Here is a 15381-nt window from a genome sequence, read left to right as displayed (position 1 = left end):
CTGAGTAGGGTGTCCGAAGTTTTTCACATGACTGAGCCCTCGAACGAAAACTTAGATCGGGACTAGAGCTTCTTCAGCTCATCTCTTATTCATAGCTACAGACAAAAAATGCCTCTGACTCATAAGACAGTCCTAAGTGTAAGCAAACTATATGCCGCCCACGATGACCAAATCTGTGTTGTCAAACTTCCAGATTTTCCACATGTATCTGCTGTTGGACTCTGATAAATGTTACAGGAGGCTGCAAGAAGGATCTGCTGTTAAACATATCCACAGCATGCAAAGTAAGTAATATGATTTAATAACTAAAACGGTACTTGGTTATTCTGTACAGGTCTAATGGGGTGACTGGGGCGGTGGGAGTTGTGCACTTGGATATTGCTTTTAACAACCACAAACTAATTTAATCAAATTAAAGATGCTTAGTAAGTCATTCTGAAGTCTTTCTTATAACAATAATAATAATAACATTTGTTGAACATTTGTTCAACTAGGACTCTGCAAACTGTGATTTTGCAGTGGCCTAAAATAACATCAAATTAAGTTCTGCTATATTTGGAATGGCAATGGGTGAGCCTACTTTACATTTATTCCCCAAAATATGCTATTAATAGACCAAAGATGTGATGTAAATAAAGAGAGCACAATCAGAAGATGTGCTCTTCTCAGGAGCCTCAAGTAATAACGCTGTAACTCTGGTGGAACTGCAGAGACCCACCAGAAATCTCTCAACACAATAACTAATCAAATTAAGAAATAAACGGATGTTTCCAGGGAGTTGAAATATTAGAAAATTGTCACATTTTTGTTCTCTTTAATGTTTTATTTTAAAAATATAACAAATATAACAGGAATATCATGTCAAGGCTTTTCACCACAATCGTTTCTCATGTTTTAGAATACAGTATGTTGCATTTAAAACTAAGTCTAATGGCCGCTTCCCTGTTGTTTTTCATTCATTGTTTCTAATGAGAAAATTAATTCAACTCACATCAAAATAAAAATGGAGAACTCGGTATTTAGAAGTTTGTTGTTTGTATTTCAGGTGAAAATAGGGCCAAACTTTCTTCTTTTTTTTTATCAGGTCCCTAAACCGTAACTCGCTCCGTAGTGCCTCACCGCGGCCGCTCTCGGACGTTACGTGACGTCGTTTCCTCTCTCCAACATGGCGCAGGAGGCAGGTCGTTAACGGCAATCCGAGGGATTTACCCCAACCTTCTGTATTTATTCATGTGTGTCTGTTAAGGGGCTCCCGTGGCTGACATTTGCGGCGGAATACATCTCCCTTCGAGGCGGCTGCAGGCCTCCACCTTCACCGTCTCTCCCTCCCCGGCTCCCTGGGACCAGGCACACCTCGCTCCAGATTCCGGTGCGACATGTATGAGGGCAAAAAGACGAAAAACATGTTCCTCACACGAGCTTTGGAAAAGATCCTGGCCGACAAGGAGGTGAAGAAGGCGCATCACTCACAGCTGCGTAAAGCCTGCGAGGTGGCACTGGGTAAGTTCTGCTGCTTTAGCATCTCTATGATCCCGACTTGGACCCCATTGATTTAGACACGTCATGCAGCCTTTCACTTATTATTTATCCTGGAACAATGTCGCAGTGTTCCCCTCAGGAGCGGCGTGTTTTTCTCCACGTTAATGGCCCGCTGCTCCCAGAGAGGTGTTATGATGTGGAATCATTTGGGGGGGAGAAAATAAGGGTTATTTTCTGACGTGGCGTGGACTCCGTGAAAATGATTCCGTACGAAACACGGAAATGCTGCAGCAGGACGGGTGGGTGTTTGCAACACTGGCCGAGCCGATGCTTGCGAGGGGAGAACAGGCCAAACATCGTTTTGAAACAAAGTTGATACAAACTGTACCCCCTCTAAACACTGACTTAATTTACGCAGACAAATGTGCTGTTAACACAACACAAATTAACTGTATTTAGGTCCCTAAAGGTGAGATATCCCCATCTCTTCCTGGAACACAGTGAGCAGGTGTCTTTGTCCTTCGCTACACCTATTATTCATTTACCAGTTTAATCACTGATTACCCAGGGCTCTCCCCAGTCTCTGATGTGTTGCTACGTGATGTGTAATTAGCTAGAAGCGTGAAGGAATATTCAGTTGACAGCAGCACCATTTTTATGTCGGTACCCTGTCGAGTCTGTGAAATTATAGTTGAATTTCCGGTGTTATCTACAATAACAAATTAAATTAAAAGCAAGAGGTAGGACAAACTAGCTCGTTGTGTGTACAATGTTTGACACACAAGAGATAAATGGGTAAAGTATATATAGTGTATGTATTTTTAAAAATACCAAAAATGGTGTGTTTATTCGTAAGTCCCGCTTTTGTTTTGAAGTGATTTCCTTGTACTTCCCCGTTTTGATGACTACATTTGCTAGCTTCATTTGTTAGCTTGTGTATTTAGCAGATTATTTGCAGAGTATCTAAGATGGTTTTTGTGCGATCTATAGATTTGTTTAAAAAAATAGCAAAACCAAAATCCAAATATCTATTTAAGACCAGTCCTAGCAATATGGCTCATAACTAGTGTACAGTGTCTAGCAAAAACAAACTTGTATTTCATTGGAATGTTACGTGATGGATCAAAACAGAGGGGAAATAATGATTAGTTTTCAAAATAACAAAATAACATTATTTTTACGTTGTCATACAGGTTAAATGCAAAAGCAGCCACTCTCTTTGCTCTTTGTTTTTCTTCTGCTTAATAGTTATCAACTTCTTTAAAATGCCTTTCTGCATGGCAAAATGTAGAAAGGTTTCAAGCTGTGTGACTACTATTTCAAGCTGATTGTTTCTACATTTGGACTTTACCTAACACACAGTGCATATTTTAACATCTCTGTTCACATTTTAAATGGGGAAGCTGCAAATTAAGTAAACATTGTAAACCAGACTCTTCCTTTTGCCTCCTTGTTCTTTAACGACCTTTGAGAAAAATCTGCAAGTACTGTGAAAGATACTTCAATATCATTCTAAAACTTCCCTTTTCACTTTAGGTGGAATAACATATATTCCAGAGTTTGTTGCTCAACACCTAAATCTCAGTCTTTGTATCTGCTCTGCTGTGCAGAAGCAACCTGTGCTTCCCTTTTTCTTTTTTTTTTTTTTAGTTTTCAGCCTCGCTAGTAACATGACACTGTCGGAGAAACAAAGCGCCCATGTTATGGAGCAACCAAACATCCTACCTGTCCTGACAGTGCTGCCATTATTCTCATGCTCAGCGGCTCAAAGATTTGTAATGGCCTGGAAGGTTAAATGCTCCATTTATGTTAGCTAAGACTTGCTCTGTTTTGCTGCACCGACCCACCCACACAGACATACATTCATCACAACTAATCACTGTCCATGCAGCTACAGCAAGAAAGGCCGAGTCCATGAGAGTTGTTTGTGTTCAACTTGTGCTTGAAGTGTAGGATTTGCATAGTGCTGCTCGTCTGATTTGTGACCTGCCAGTCCTTTTCTGAGAATAAACATCACAGTTGACATCACTGTGCAGTTTTCCTTTGCGCGCTGCTTGAAAAAGGTATTTATTGCCTCTATTTTTCTCAAGATCTGCACATTTATTGCAGCAAACTTCTCCTATTAAAAGCATATACAACAATCAGAAGTAGGAAAAAACATGTTGGAGGCACTCAGATTGTGCAAAACGAGAAGCTCTGCACCGAGTGTAGCATCGGCATAGTAATAGTGCACATCAAAAACAACTGGGTGACCCAGTATACTGAGTGACTTACATAATCCGCTCCTGTTCCCTGAGACATTTCAAAGAGAGCGTCTTTGTCAGTCTCATCTCTGCTGTCTAAAAGTCTTCCAGTTGGGAGATTGCCTCAGTGCAAAAACTGAGTTTTGCGTGATAGTTCTTACTCCCAAAACGAGGGGATTGGTCTGAGAAGTTTTACCTTTGCTAGACAGTCAGGCACCCAGACTGACCTTTCTCCTTGATTATCAAAATGTCACTCCGCTGTTTCGCAAGGAGCATATTATCGTTGTTTCTCACACTCTCCGAGCTGCAGCAGTAACGGGAGGTCCTTTTATCTCCGGATCTCCGGAGGAACAGTCTGATAGGAGAGAACAGAAATGAAGTAAGACTGACAGTTAACTCAAAATATCAAAGGCCCCCTGGCTGTATTTGTTCATCACTTCTTTTTTTTTTTTTTAAAGCGGATTCAGGCTTTGTTCCATTGTCATTTCACAATTATGTTTTCACATGTTTACAGATGTGGATGATTCCGCTGTTTATATACTCAAACTTTAGAGGATGGTTTGGATTTATAAATCAGATTTGCTGAATATACAAAAAAAAAAAAAAAAAAAAGGTAGAGTACTTCCTTCCAGGTTATGCCCTGGGCTGAGATGGGATGATGAAATGAGTAAAATGGTGGCATGGTGCCAGCGGTTCTTGGTGCAGCGCCACCACAGGTGATGGGGTAAAAAGGTTTTTACAATATAAGGGTTTAGTTTGTTTGACACTTTGAAGTGTGAATAGGAATTGTAACAAATGTTGCAGTTTTGGACTTCACTTGAGTCTACTGGACTATCAAGAGTGAAATTACCCTAAAAATTGACCACCACTCAACGATGTAAAATGCCCAATTTGATGTGTGAAATTATATATTTTGATAAAGGACTAAATTTTCTACTTATTACTTTTGCCCTTGCCAAGGGAGAAAAAAAATTGTGGTATTATTAATCATAGCTTTTGTACTTGAAAAAATGTTGCTGGGGTGTCCAACGGGATCAAGTATTTTTCTCATTGAAATAGAAATTGAAAATTGAATATCGGTGCAATCCTATAAGCTTTACAGTTGAGTTTAGAGATTTAAGCTGGGATACGGAGCCAAATCACGTCACTTGTCTACACCACCCTATGACACACCAGACTGTCCTTTTTTACTTTCAAAGCTGATCAGAGTGTCTGGGAAATGTATAAGTTTATGTTTTCCTATAAATTGTGCATAAACATGACAAAAGGGAAGCACTCGTTTCTCTTATTTTAATGCATTTTTCACAAGAGTGCTAATTATTTGGAGGGAACTAAATATTTCAATAAATTTCCATGCATATTTTGCAATGCCTAAGGTTTTGTTGAAGCATTAGATTGAAGCCCTTACCATCAGACTTATAAAACTGGAATGTCATACCAGCATAGTTCCCTGACTAATGGGCTGCTCAGTAACATTTTCATGCTATCTTGGTACTCCCCTTTATATCTTGTGTACATTTCCATCCTGGCCTATTTCCTCCAGTAAATTTTCTCTTTTATTTGCAAAGCTAATAAGGAGTATTTTTCATTTTTATTTTTTTTGGGAGAGGTCAGGAGAACTACTCCAAAACAGCGTTTCTTATTTCTGCTTCTGTTCTGGAGTTCCAGTGCTCTACTTTAAAATGCTTCCCTGCTTCAAGAAACCTGATTTAAACTGAAGGGTCATTACCAGGTGTCTGGTGGACTTGATGGCCTGCTTAGCGGGTAATTAACGCTGATGTGTTGGAGCAGGAAGACATCAAAATAATACAGAGCAGTGAGACTTGAGAACCAAGATTGACACACCGTTTCTAAGGCATCGGTAGTCTTTGAATAAAGTCGTGGAGACAAGGATTGTGTTGCTGCTAGCCTTTTAATATAGAAACAAGTCTCCCTGTTAGTTTCTGTTTAACCTGACTTCTTTGTTTTACTTTTTTTATTTTATCCAGCAGATCATAATGCATTTTTTTATTTTGTGTTTAGTAACTGTTGGGTGTTTTTGACATACTAATAATCAAATATCTGGTGTAGTTGTGGAGAAGTTGGCTCCTTACCATGTAGTCGTAATTTCTGTTGAACACTAATTGTAAAAATAATGATCGAACATGAAATTTAAACACAGAAGTCACTTCTCGTGTATATCTAGGCGGAGCAGAAAAGGGCACATCGCTGTTTGTGGTATTGCTTCTTCCATACACCGATGCTGCTTTTGTTGGTCAATTTTGAGTTTATAACTCTCTGATCATGTATTTTTGGACAGTTTTGATTTTCTGTTTTATATAATAACTCTTACATAGTTACATTTTGTTTTACTTTTTTTTTTTTTAGATTAGTAAATGACTTGGTAAAACATTTTGTTTTTAATAAGCAGTCATTTTTCTCAAAACCTCACCACTTACTTTTCTGGGAGTTGGAATGTGTCACCAATTATCTCAGATCCTTTCACTATCTTCTGCAAGATCCCTCTTGTCTTAAATGGCTCAGATAAGCAGTGGGAAGCCAAAAATTTTTTAATATGATTATAAACCTGCTGATAGATTTAAAAAAAACACACACACATCTAATATTGGTGTCAAAGATTTGCAAAACCAAACATCAGAAGTTGCAAGGCAGAACTTTAGAAAAACACAAAAAATAATGACAAAGTGTGATTTATAGTGTAGTGAATAAATAAATTTCCTTTTTATTTGGTACATTTCTCACTCATCTGTATCATTTTGTATAAAATTCTAAATAAAGCATAATTCTTTACACATTTCTGTTGAACAATAAGTTGCTTCTTTTGTAAATTATATTGTGCTATGGTGTAAGATCTCTGTTAGGAAAAAAATAAGCCCACTTCACATTTCTGCTAAGGCTTTCATTGCATTACTGTATTTCTGTTCTGTTGGGAAGTATTTCCCCATCCACGGTCAAAAGAACCTTGAAACAGAGCTGTAAACAAGCACAAAATCAGCAAGAGCTTGCAAGCTGTGGTTTTGCACTAAACACAAGGCCACTGTCTGCACCCTCATCCTTGTAGTTGGCAGGGAGGCCAGTACAACAAATGCACCTCTGATCGTTAAGAATGGTGATGGCAAACTCCTCGCCTCCCTATGGCTGGCGTCTGTTCAGCCACGATAAGCACCGGGTAATAAATGGTCCCTTCGTTAATTGAGCTTTTGACCATGACTTTCCAGAGACCAAACACAACCTTTCTAAAAGGGGAAACGCAGGAATTAAAGGCTGCTGTCTGGAACAAGCCTTGGACGTTTGAGCACAAACGGAATAAAATTGTTCACTGACTTATGCAAAGCAACAACCTCACTTAAACGTGCATCTTATTCCCGACGGGAAGGGAGGTTTGCAAGAAGCTGGAAGGGATTGTTAAAAAGAGAAAACTGTTATCTTTAGTGACATTTTTATGTTCCTTTTATATTGCTAGAGTGCTGTGAGATTCAAGTATTAAACTAAAGGAGTTTTCCAGGGGCTGTTTCATAGCTTAAATAAGCTATGTGCAGTTCATGTCACTTAATGAACACAAGAAATTAACACATTTCTTTTTGTTTATTAGAGATGTACTGATTAAACTTTTCCTGGTCTGTATTGGTTTGTAGTTTCCTTAGAAGTCTGACATGCTGATTACTGCGATTAAGTTTTTGTTGTTTTTTCCCTAATGATGCTGTTTTATATATATATATATATATATATATATATTTTTTTTAGTTGGAATAGTTGGAATACCTTTTTGATGTATTTAATAAAAGTGAGAAAATGTTTTAGCACATTTCAGTACAAGTCTGAGCAGGTCAATGGGAAATTTCCACATTCCAGTCTCTGCCCAGTAGATTCATAGAGTAGTGATAATATTGATAGATTACAATATCATTTTTGATAAACACTTGGAAACAATTATTGCATTCTGAGCATTTTTCTTTGTGATATGAATACAGTGGACCCACCTATTCACAGTTGAGTATTTGCTGCTGATTTACCCCTTTAACAGATTTTTCTGTGGTGCGTGACCCCAAATTATTCTGGTAAATCCCACCTATGCACAGATTTATTTTTTTGTGGAGCATGCCTGACATAATATTTCAAAGAAAATGCTGAAATAAAAAGGTGCAGCGTTATTTGATATGCTATCGGCTGACATTTGCAAAGCAACAAATCTAGGAGCACCGTTCGTTTTTCTTGCCTCTGATTGGCTGTACACCGAAGAAAGGAAATAAGGAAGACTGCAGAGTTTGGCTTCTGCAGTAGTTTTCACTGGATCTTTATATGACCTGTGGGTTCAGCACATCAGATGAAGAGAAATCCCCTTTTCTGGCTTGTTTTACCTTTCTGTGCCAGTTTGGTGTTTTGTACATTATCTAATTGTTATTTAGATAAAAAAATAATAATATCTCTGCACCTCTCTCTACAGAGAGGTACAGTTTACCTCTCTGTACTCCTCTCAGCATATTTGTTTTGAAACAAACTTGCAATGCTGCATTGAGATGTGGAAGAAAGGCCCATTAGAAAGCAGAGAGTGGAACTTGAGCGTTTTAAAATTGAACTAAAATTGTAGTTTGAGGTGTTTTTGCCAGTGGTGGGTGCTTATTTCAACTCCTGATTTGCAGCGTTATTGACCTGGTCAGGCATGAAAACTGTAAAATGTAGACTAGGCAACTTGAATCGAAATATTCAGCACTGATTACACATCAAACAAACAAAACTTTTAGTCTACCTGTGAAAACACAAAGTTTAGTTATTGAAGAAACTACATCAGCCAGGAAGTTAAAGCTTGGTAACAAATGGTTCTTCCAAACAGACAGTGAGCCGAAGGTTACTGCCTAAGTGGTTACAAAGTGGCTTATGGACAATAAAGTCAGTGCCTCTTGAGTGGCCAACACAAAGCTCTGATCTCATTCTGATAGAAACGTTGTGGGCAGAGCTGAAGAAGTCTGCAAGAAACCAGACTTGTCCCAGTTGCACCAGTTCTGTCAGGAGGAATGGGCCGGAATTTTACGCTGCCATTTGTCAGACAGAAAATATTTTAATCCTAATTGGGATAATAAAAAAAAAAAAAGTTTACCTGATTTATTGTTGGACAAGAGAAAATAGATTTGCGTCTTTCTATACAGTGTATGCAAATATTTGTCTTGCCAGAGATGATCCAAATGATGGGAGTTTGGGAGCTGTTTTGGATTAAACAAGGTTATTTTGGCTGAAGTCGAGGAGGGCGTATTTAACAGCAAACACTGTTTGTATTTTCATTCCATTGGCTATTTGTCTCCAGCTGGTGCAGCGAGTGTAATGGCTCCCTTTCACAGGGCTGAAAGGGTAGGTCGTAACATTTGAGCAGAAAGTGCTAAATTATTTGACCAGAATGAAATCATTAAACTGAATTGATTTCAGTAACAAAACCAACAGCTGAGTAATCAAGGCCATGTGGAGGCGAAGTGCTTTGGGGACTTTTTGGCTTTAAAGTGAAAGCCTTGATGCAGCCACAGGAGTGAGACTAGTGATTAGACGGAGGCTTATACAAGCGTGAGTGAGGGTGGTGGATTGGTGGGACGCGCACACACACACATTCAGATACACACACATTACACTAGTGCACAAGCGATTAGTCAGCCCGGACAACCTTTTGACACCACTTCCTTCTTCCACACCAAATTTAATTAGAGTTGTGCAACCTTTCCTTTCATCCTGGACAATGGAAAAGTCTCGGGTCGGATTTTAATCAAGCTCTCTGTAATTGCAGCTGCTGTATATTTATGTGTTACAGAGTGGAGGTGGGTACACCCTGGAGCGCTTCTTCAGAAAAGCTAAATGAAGAGGCTCGGTGTGGCCTTTATTAGAGTATCTGTGTACATCGCAGTTAAATGTTTTCAAAAGCTCTTGGCTGATGAAAACATTTTTACAGTTTGTGCAAATGAAATATAGCAGGGACATAAATCTTTGCTTTTTGACTCTTAAGAAGACAATTTTGTTAGTTATTCATGTCACATCGACAGCTTGTAAAATAAGTACTGAACATATAACATGTAACAAGATGAAAATGAATATCGCTTTACATCATCCCAGGTTTATTTTTTTAATTGACGCTGATATGTCAAAAAACGATTAATATCGGCCGATGGCGATGTTGGTGGCGATGCATCTCTTCTTAGCTTTAACCGCTACTGTTGATATGTTTTCAGCAGTAAGGCTTCTTATATGCTATAAACTTAATTTGCACACAGCAGCAAGGAAAGCTTTCTTAACACTGACAGATTTCAGCTTGTTTCTTGACCTTCTACAACTTTTATACACCCATGTCTTCAAATGTTCAGTAGTAACATTTGATTATTTATTTTTTTTTACCTATGTCTAGATTTCTCAAATAATTAGTTTGATTTCTCTCCATTTGTCAATTACTTTGGTTGTTGCAGGTATCTAGTAGAAATTTTATATTCAAAATATAATTGAGGAAAAACTCGGTCCTTATTACTTACTTATTTTGCCCCGTTTACAATTGTTGTCTTTTGCTCGACTATCTTTCTGATGTAAGGAAGATGCACAAACAACAGGGATGGCTGCAGCTTTGAGAGGATTGTAAATCCAAGTTTCTTCTTGAGGTCCAGTGTGAAGTTTGAGTTTTATGAAGTCCAGAGTTGGCACAACCGTCCACCATCTACTGACAAGCTTAATGGAGATGTTAAATTCATTTTCCAGCAGGACTTTGGCACCTTCCTGCAATGCTAAGAGACCAATACCATACCATGCTGCAGTGATGCATTACTTCATGCAAGAAGTAGCCTCAACAAAGTATTGACCACATTATGTGCCATGGATGGAAATGCACTTTTTTTTTATTTTGTAGCATTTCTGTTTGAATCAGTAAACAGTATTGTATGCTAAACTGACTTCCTAGGGTTAGAAAAACTGAACATGAATCACTATTCTTTGACCAAGCAAGACATTCGGCTGCATGTTTTGAAATATGGGAAGACAGGCTTGTTTTTCTCATGAGCAAAGATCAGAGTAATAGAACAGGTCCATAACCAGGTTTTTTTTTTTGTTTTTTTTTTTGGAGGGCAGCCTGCGGCTTGTCTCCATCTCTCTTTTACTGTCCTCACTCTGTCTGAACTCGTCGTCCTCTCTCTGCGAGCTGTTATGTGTTGAGGAGCATCTCCAGGGAGGATTCTGTTTATCTGGCTGCCTCTTGCCAGCTAAACGTCCCCATGCATCCTCAGTTGTAACGTAAGTGATGAAATGGTAAAGCTCTCAGGAGAGCTTCTTGTATTTGTGCTCTTGCAGAATGCGCGTCGTGGCAGCGATGCAGTGTGATGGATGTGTTGTTGGCACAACATCTGGTTATTGAGTTAGTGTTCATCCAACAGCTCAAGGCAGCAAGACTCTGTGTCCTGGTGAGTGTGGCTTGTCACTGCACGGCTGTGCATGCTGCACACACAGTTACGGTTCGTATCAAATCATCAAGCTCTCTTCATGTCTTAGTTTTCTAACTATAAAGCAGAAAAAAAGCGTTCCACTTACATTCTCAATGTCTAATCTGGGACTTTTGGAATTGAATGTTTTAGTAGTCAAGTTCATTTATCCTAAAGTCTCTCCATTAAACAACTAATTGGAATAGATGAGCTAAACCAGGTGTACCTCACCTGGTTTTCTTGAGTCCTTGTAATGAATGTCTCGTAATCTCACCTAACAACCTTCGGTCAGTTTTATAAATTGTGGTTCAAAAATCATATTCAGGATTTAAAAAAAAATAAATCTGATTCATCTCGAGTTTACAGCTGTTTTGTGAATGGAGGATAGCCTTGAACTATGACCTGAATGCCCATTGTTGATACAAAACGTATTGCCTGTTTTCTTTAAAAAAAAAAAAAAAAAAAATTACTGACGGTCAGGAGAGCTTTTGACATTTGTTCCAGCATGAAAATGCAGAAATTTGTCAACTCATCATTGCTTTATAGGAAGGTGTCAATATTGTTAAGAAGGACTTAATTTCCTGTTTGAAATGTTGAAAATCTGTGCAAGTAGATGCTCAGAGCCGCAAACTACTCCTATGAGAAACATTTATTTATCTCTACTCTGGTTTTAGCAACTGCTTCTTGTTGTAATTGTAAAGCTGCTGTCACACTGTCTCCTATCTTGGTATGTGTGCTGCTGTATTAAAAAAAACATTTTACATGGGTCTAAAATATGTTGAAATAAATCAGATTTTGTCTTTAAAGTATCTTTTTTACATGCTTTCCCTCTGAATGTTGTGCTAAAGTCATTGTCATGCATTTCAGTTTTTTGCTTATGGCTCGGTCACAGTCTTGTTTTTTTTTTTTTTTTTTTTTTTACACAAAAATATCAACTGACCATCTGGGAAATATGTTTTAATGCTCTATGCCAGGATGCCCCAACTGGTCAGATAATTAATAATCTAATCTAAATATAGTCACAACAAAAAAGCTGCTCCGGAATTATTGATTTGATAATCAATCACAAGTTATTTTTTATATTATAAATATTTATAAATAAATATTATTTACTGCCTTCAACATCTGGAGGTTTTCAGGCAATGAAAATTTTGAGATGGTTTTTATGAATATATATTTTTTCAATAAACCTATGTTATCAATTAAAGAAAACAAAGTTGTTGTTTTTTTTTTAAAAAGTGTGCCTTTAAAGTTATTCTAACATTTTAGAATAATCTCTATAATTGGTGCAGACAAGTGGAGCTATACGAAATCTGTGATCGGCGAGGCTCTAATTTTTATCCAATACTTTCATGTTTCTGCAGCTTCCTCTTCCAAACCACACACAAAGAACATTAAAGCTCATTAAGTAAATGGCTTCGGGTTATCCACAGAAAGCCATTGTTTGTCTGTTGTGGGACTGAGTGTGTTCTGCACAACCAGATAAAGGGTGAGCAACGGAGCCCATGCTTCAGAACCTCAAATCACCCCATGCATACTTAATTTTTCTAGCATTATGACGCAGAAGCAAATGGACACACAGCTTCTGTGTTTTGACAAATGTCCTCTTCAAATGTCCCGCAGCCTGAACACACACTGCACCCCGCATTTAAACTGCTTTGCTTTTAGGGCCACAGGGAGGAAATTCAAAGCATATCATGTTTTCTTGAAGACTTTTATTTTTAAGACTGAGATTTTTTTTTTTTCTCAGTTCAGCTGCTTGTATTGTTATTCTGGCTGACTCTAAGCTACAACACCCATTGACCAAAATATCTGATAAGAAAGTAACAAGTAAAGACAAACCTGACCAGTCCGATAACCCCAAATGTCCAGTTAAACATTAACTTACTCTATGTTAGCCAGAGTGAGCCATGGTTGTTGTTAAAGTAAAATAAAACCTCTTTGAAAATCCTTTGCTGCGTAGTTGTAAAGTCTTGGTACAGGCACAATTAACGTGTGGTGCCGTTTGTTGGCCGAAATATTCACAGCTTTCTGCTTGTGTCTGCAGTAAAATGTGTAGCTTTAAACTATAAATATTAGCATCTTCAAAAGTGTTTTTTTTTTATTTATAGCTATTAAACCAGCAAGGACGTCTAAGACTTTTTAAACAGGAGATTAGGGTCACAGCTATAGATTTGCTTACAGGAGAAAAGATGACAAACTTTAAATTTGCATGACATCAAGCTGAGCCAGCTCCTGGTTCAGTTCTTTATTTCAAACAGGACATATATATTTTAATAACTTTGTGTTTCTTCACTTTTTTCATTTCGCACCACCTGCTGAAAGCTCCTTCCACCAGCAACCGATTACGTTTAGTTTTGGAACAGTTTTTAAAATCTCTCATCTTGGCTCCAAACTTCACAAACCAATTTAAGTTTAAACTTCCATCTCCATCTGTTTTATACAAACAGAACCTGGATGCTGCATGCAGTCATCTGAAATGACAGCTGGGATTACATTTGAATAATCTGATGTTACACAACACATTCCGTGAACCCAAGCACGCCCGAGGAGTGTGTAGGGCCAGTAAATCAAGCGTCAGTGGTTATTTGGAGTTGTAGCCATGGCAGACACTCCCTGCAGGTTTCTTTGCTGCTGCTGCTGCTGCTGAGGGCTGAAGAATGCTTTGTCACAGCGCTCCGGCTGGGTGGGGCTTAGGAGCAGGGAGACCAGAGTAAGTCTTTAAACTGCTCTTGGCTGCAGCGGGACACTCTGAGCACTTTGATGTGATGCATGACGAAAGCTGTCTGCCTTTCTTCTTGTATTGGAAGTGGCGTTGCTTAACAAAAGGTGTAACCAAAACCATTTGTGCAAATTATGTACTCTTAACAATTCTTTGCAAAAGTATCAATAACTGTGGAACGTGTTCACGTTGTCATATTTGCAACTAGAAACTTCTGCAACTTCAGCTTTATTGAGATTTTAGATTTTACAGCTCTGGCTGTGTACTTAAAGTCTTGTCTCATCAAACATGAATACTCCACCTGAGTCTCAAGTTCTCCAGCCTCTGTTACATTTTCTTCCAGCATCAGCTCCTGTTAAATTTTACCAGTTTGCCAGGTTGAGGTTGTGTCATTTTTTGGAGCACACAATGTTTTGCACATCTTCCAAAAAGTTCAGTTTGAGTCTCATCTCATCAGGACATCATCGTCTTTATATGAGAAGACGACGCCTTCTTATATAAAGGCATAATCTTTATATAGTTGCATTGGACTTTATTTAGGGGTAACGTGGTTGAATATAAATGCATGCCACACCTATCTGGCTTTTAGAGGGCTATATTGTCTAGCTTCCAATCCACGATTTAAAACTGCAGTTTTGGGCTATTCTAGAGCCACATAATACTATAAATCATAATTTCTGCTGTAATATCAGTGCATGCAAAGAAATATTAGGCTGCAATATTTGGATGTTTACAATATTCCAAGTTTTATGCATTCTCGCTCTGCATATCAGTGGCATATTTGTCCATACCTGATGTAGATCTCTAGTGACTGGGATGCTAACAGTGACGGTTTTTCTTTACCACTGTCTGATGGTGAATAAAGAGTCTGAAAAATGTAAACTGATCAGAATCGACAGGACAATTTTCAACAACGGTACAAGAGTTGCATATTTTCTGAAGTCGTTCAGCCCTTATCTGTTGCTCACCAATAAAACACAAGAGCCCAGCAGTCTGTGCATTAGCCGTTAGCTTGTGACAGACAGGCCGACGGTTTCTTTTAAATGTAGCATTGTTTTGTCTTTACTTCAGAAAATTTGAAATGAATGGAAATTTATTGTTGTAACGTAACCAAACACTTGCCAGGCGCTATGTGTTTTAGAAGTGTGTTGACTTGTTTGAGGAAGACTCCATGAATATTAATGCCCACCATTTCTTCAAAATCTTGTTTGCATACCCTCACTGGCACCAGCATCCAAGTATGAATGGTTTAAAATGTGAATCCAGGAGCAGAAGTTCATTTACTAGTCTTAAGTAATGTCTGCCTTTAGAATTTAACCACTGATTCTCCTTCAATCCAGCTTCTAACCTCTGGCTCAATTTTCCTGCTAATTCATCACCTTTATCTATTACAGGTGTGTATTTGCATGCCAAGAGGCTGACTGTGCGTTTGTGCTGTTGATATCTAAGACCCTGATCAGCTTTTGTTTGTAGCTCACAGTAAGCTTGGTTGAGGGGGATCATT

General features: G+C 38.3%; 1 protein-coding gene across 1 annotated transcript in view; it reads left to right on the top strand.

Annotated features, from left to right (window-relative positions):
• Window positions 1–1164: 1164 nt before the first annotated feature.
• The window catches only part of arfgef1 (ARF guanine nucleotide exchange factor 1), a 52145-nt gene continuing 37928 nt past the window's right edge, over window positions 1165–15381 (top strand). Inside the window, exon 1 of the mRNA XM_088001475.1 lies at window positions 1165–1500. Within this exon, the coding sequence (XP_087857601.1) occupies window positions 1377–1500 (124 nt within the window). The 5' untranslated portion in view covers window positions 1165–1376. The remainder of the gene's footprint in view (window positions 1501–15381) is intronic.

Source organism: Poecilia mexicana, unplaced genomic scaffold, assembly GCF_051168715.1.
Source record: "Poecilia mexicana isolate PSO_F unplaced genomic scaffold, ASM5116871v1 scaffold_20, whole genome shotgun sequence".
NCBI classification, from domain to species: domain Eukaryota; kingdom Metazoa; phylum Chordata; class Actinopteri; order Cyprinodontiformes; family Poeciliidae; genus Poecilia; species Poecilia mexicana.
The sequence above is the reverse complement of the archived record's forward strand: the minus strand, read 5'-3'. Positions and strand labels throughout refer to the sequence as shown.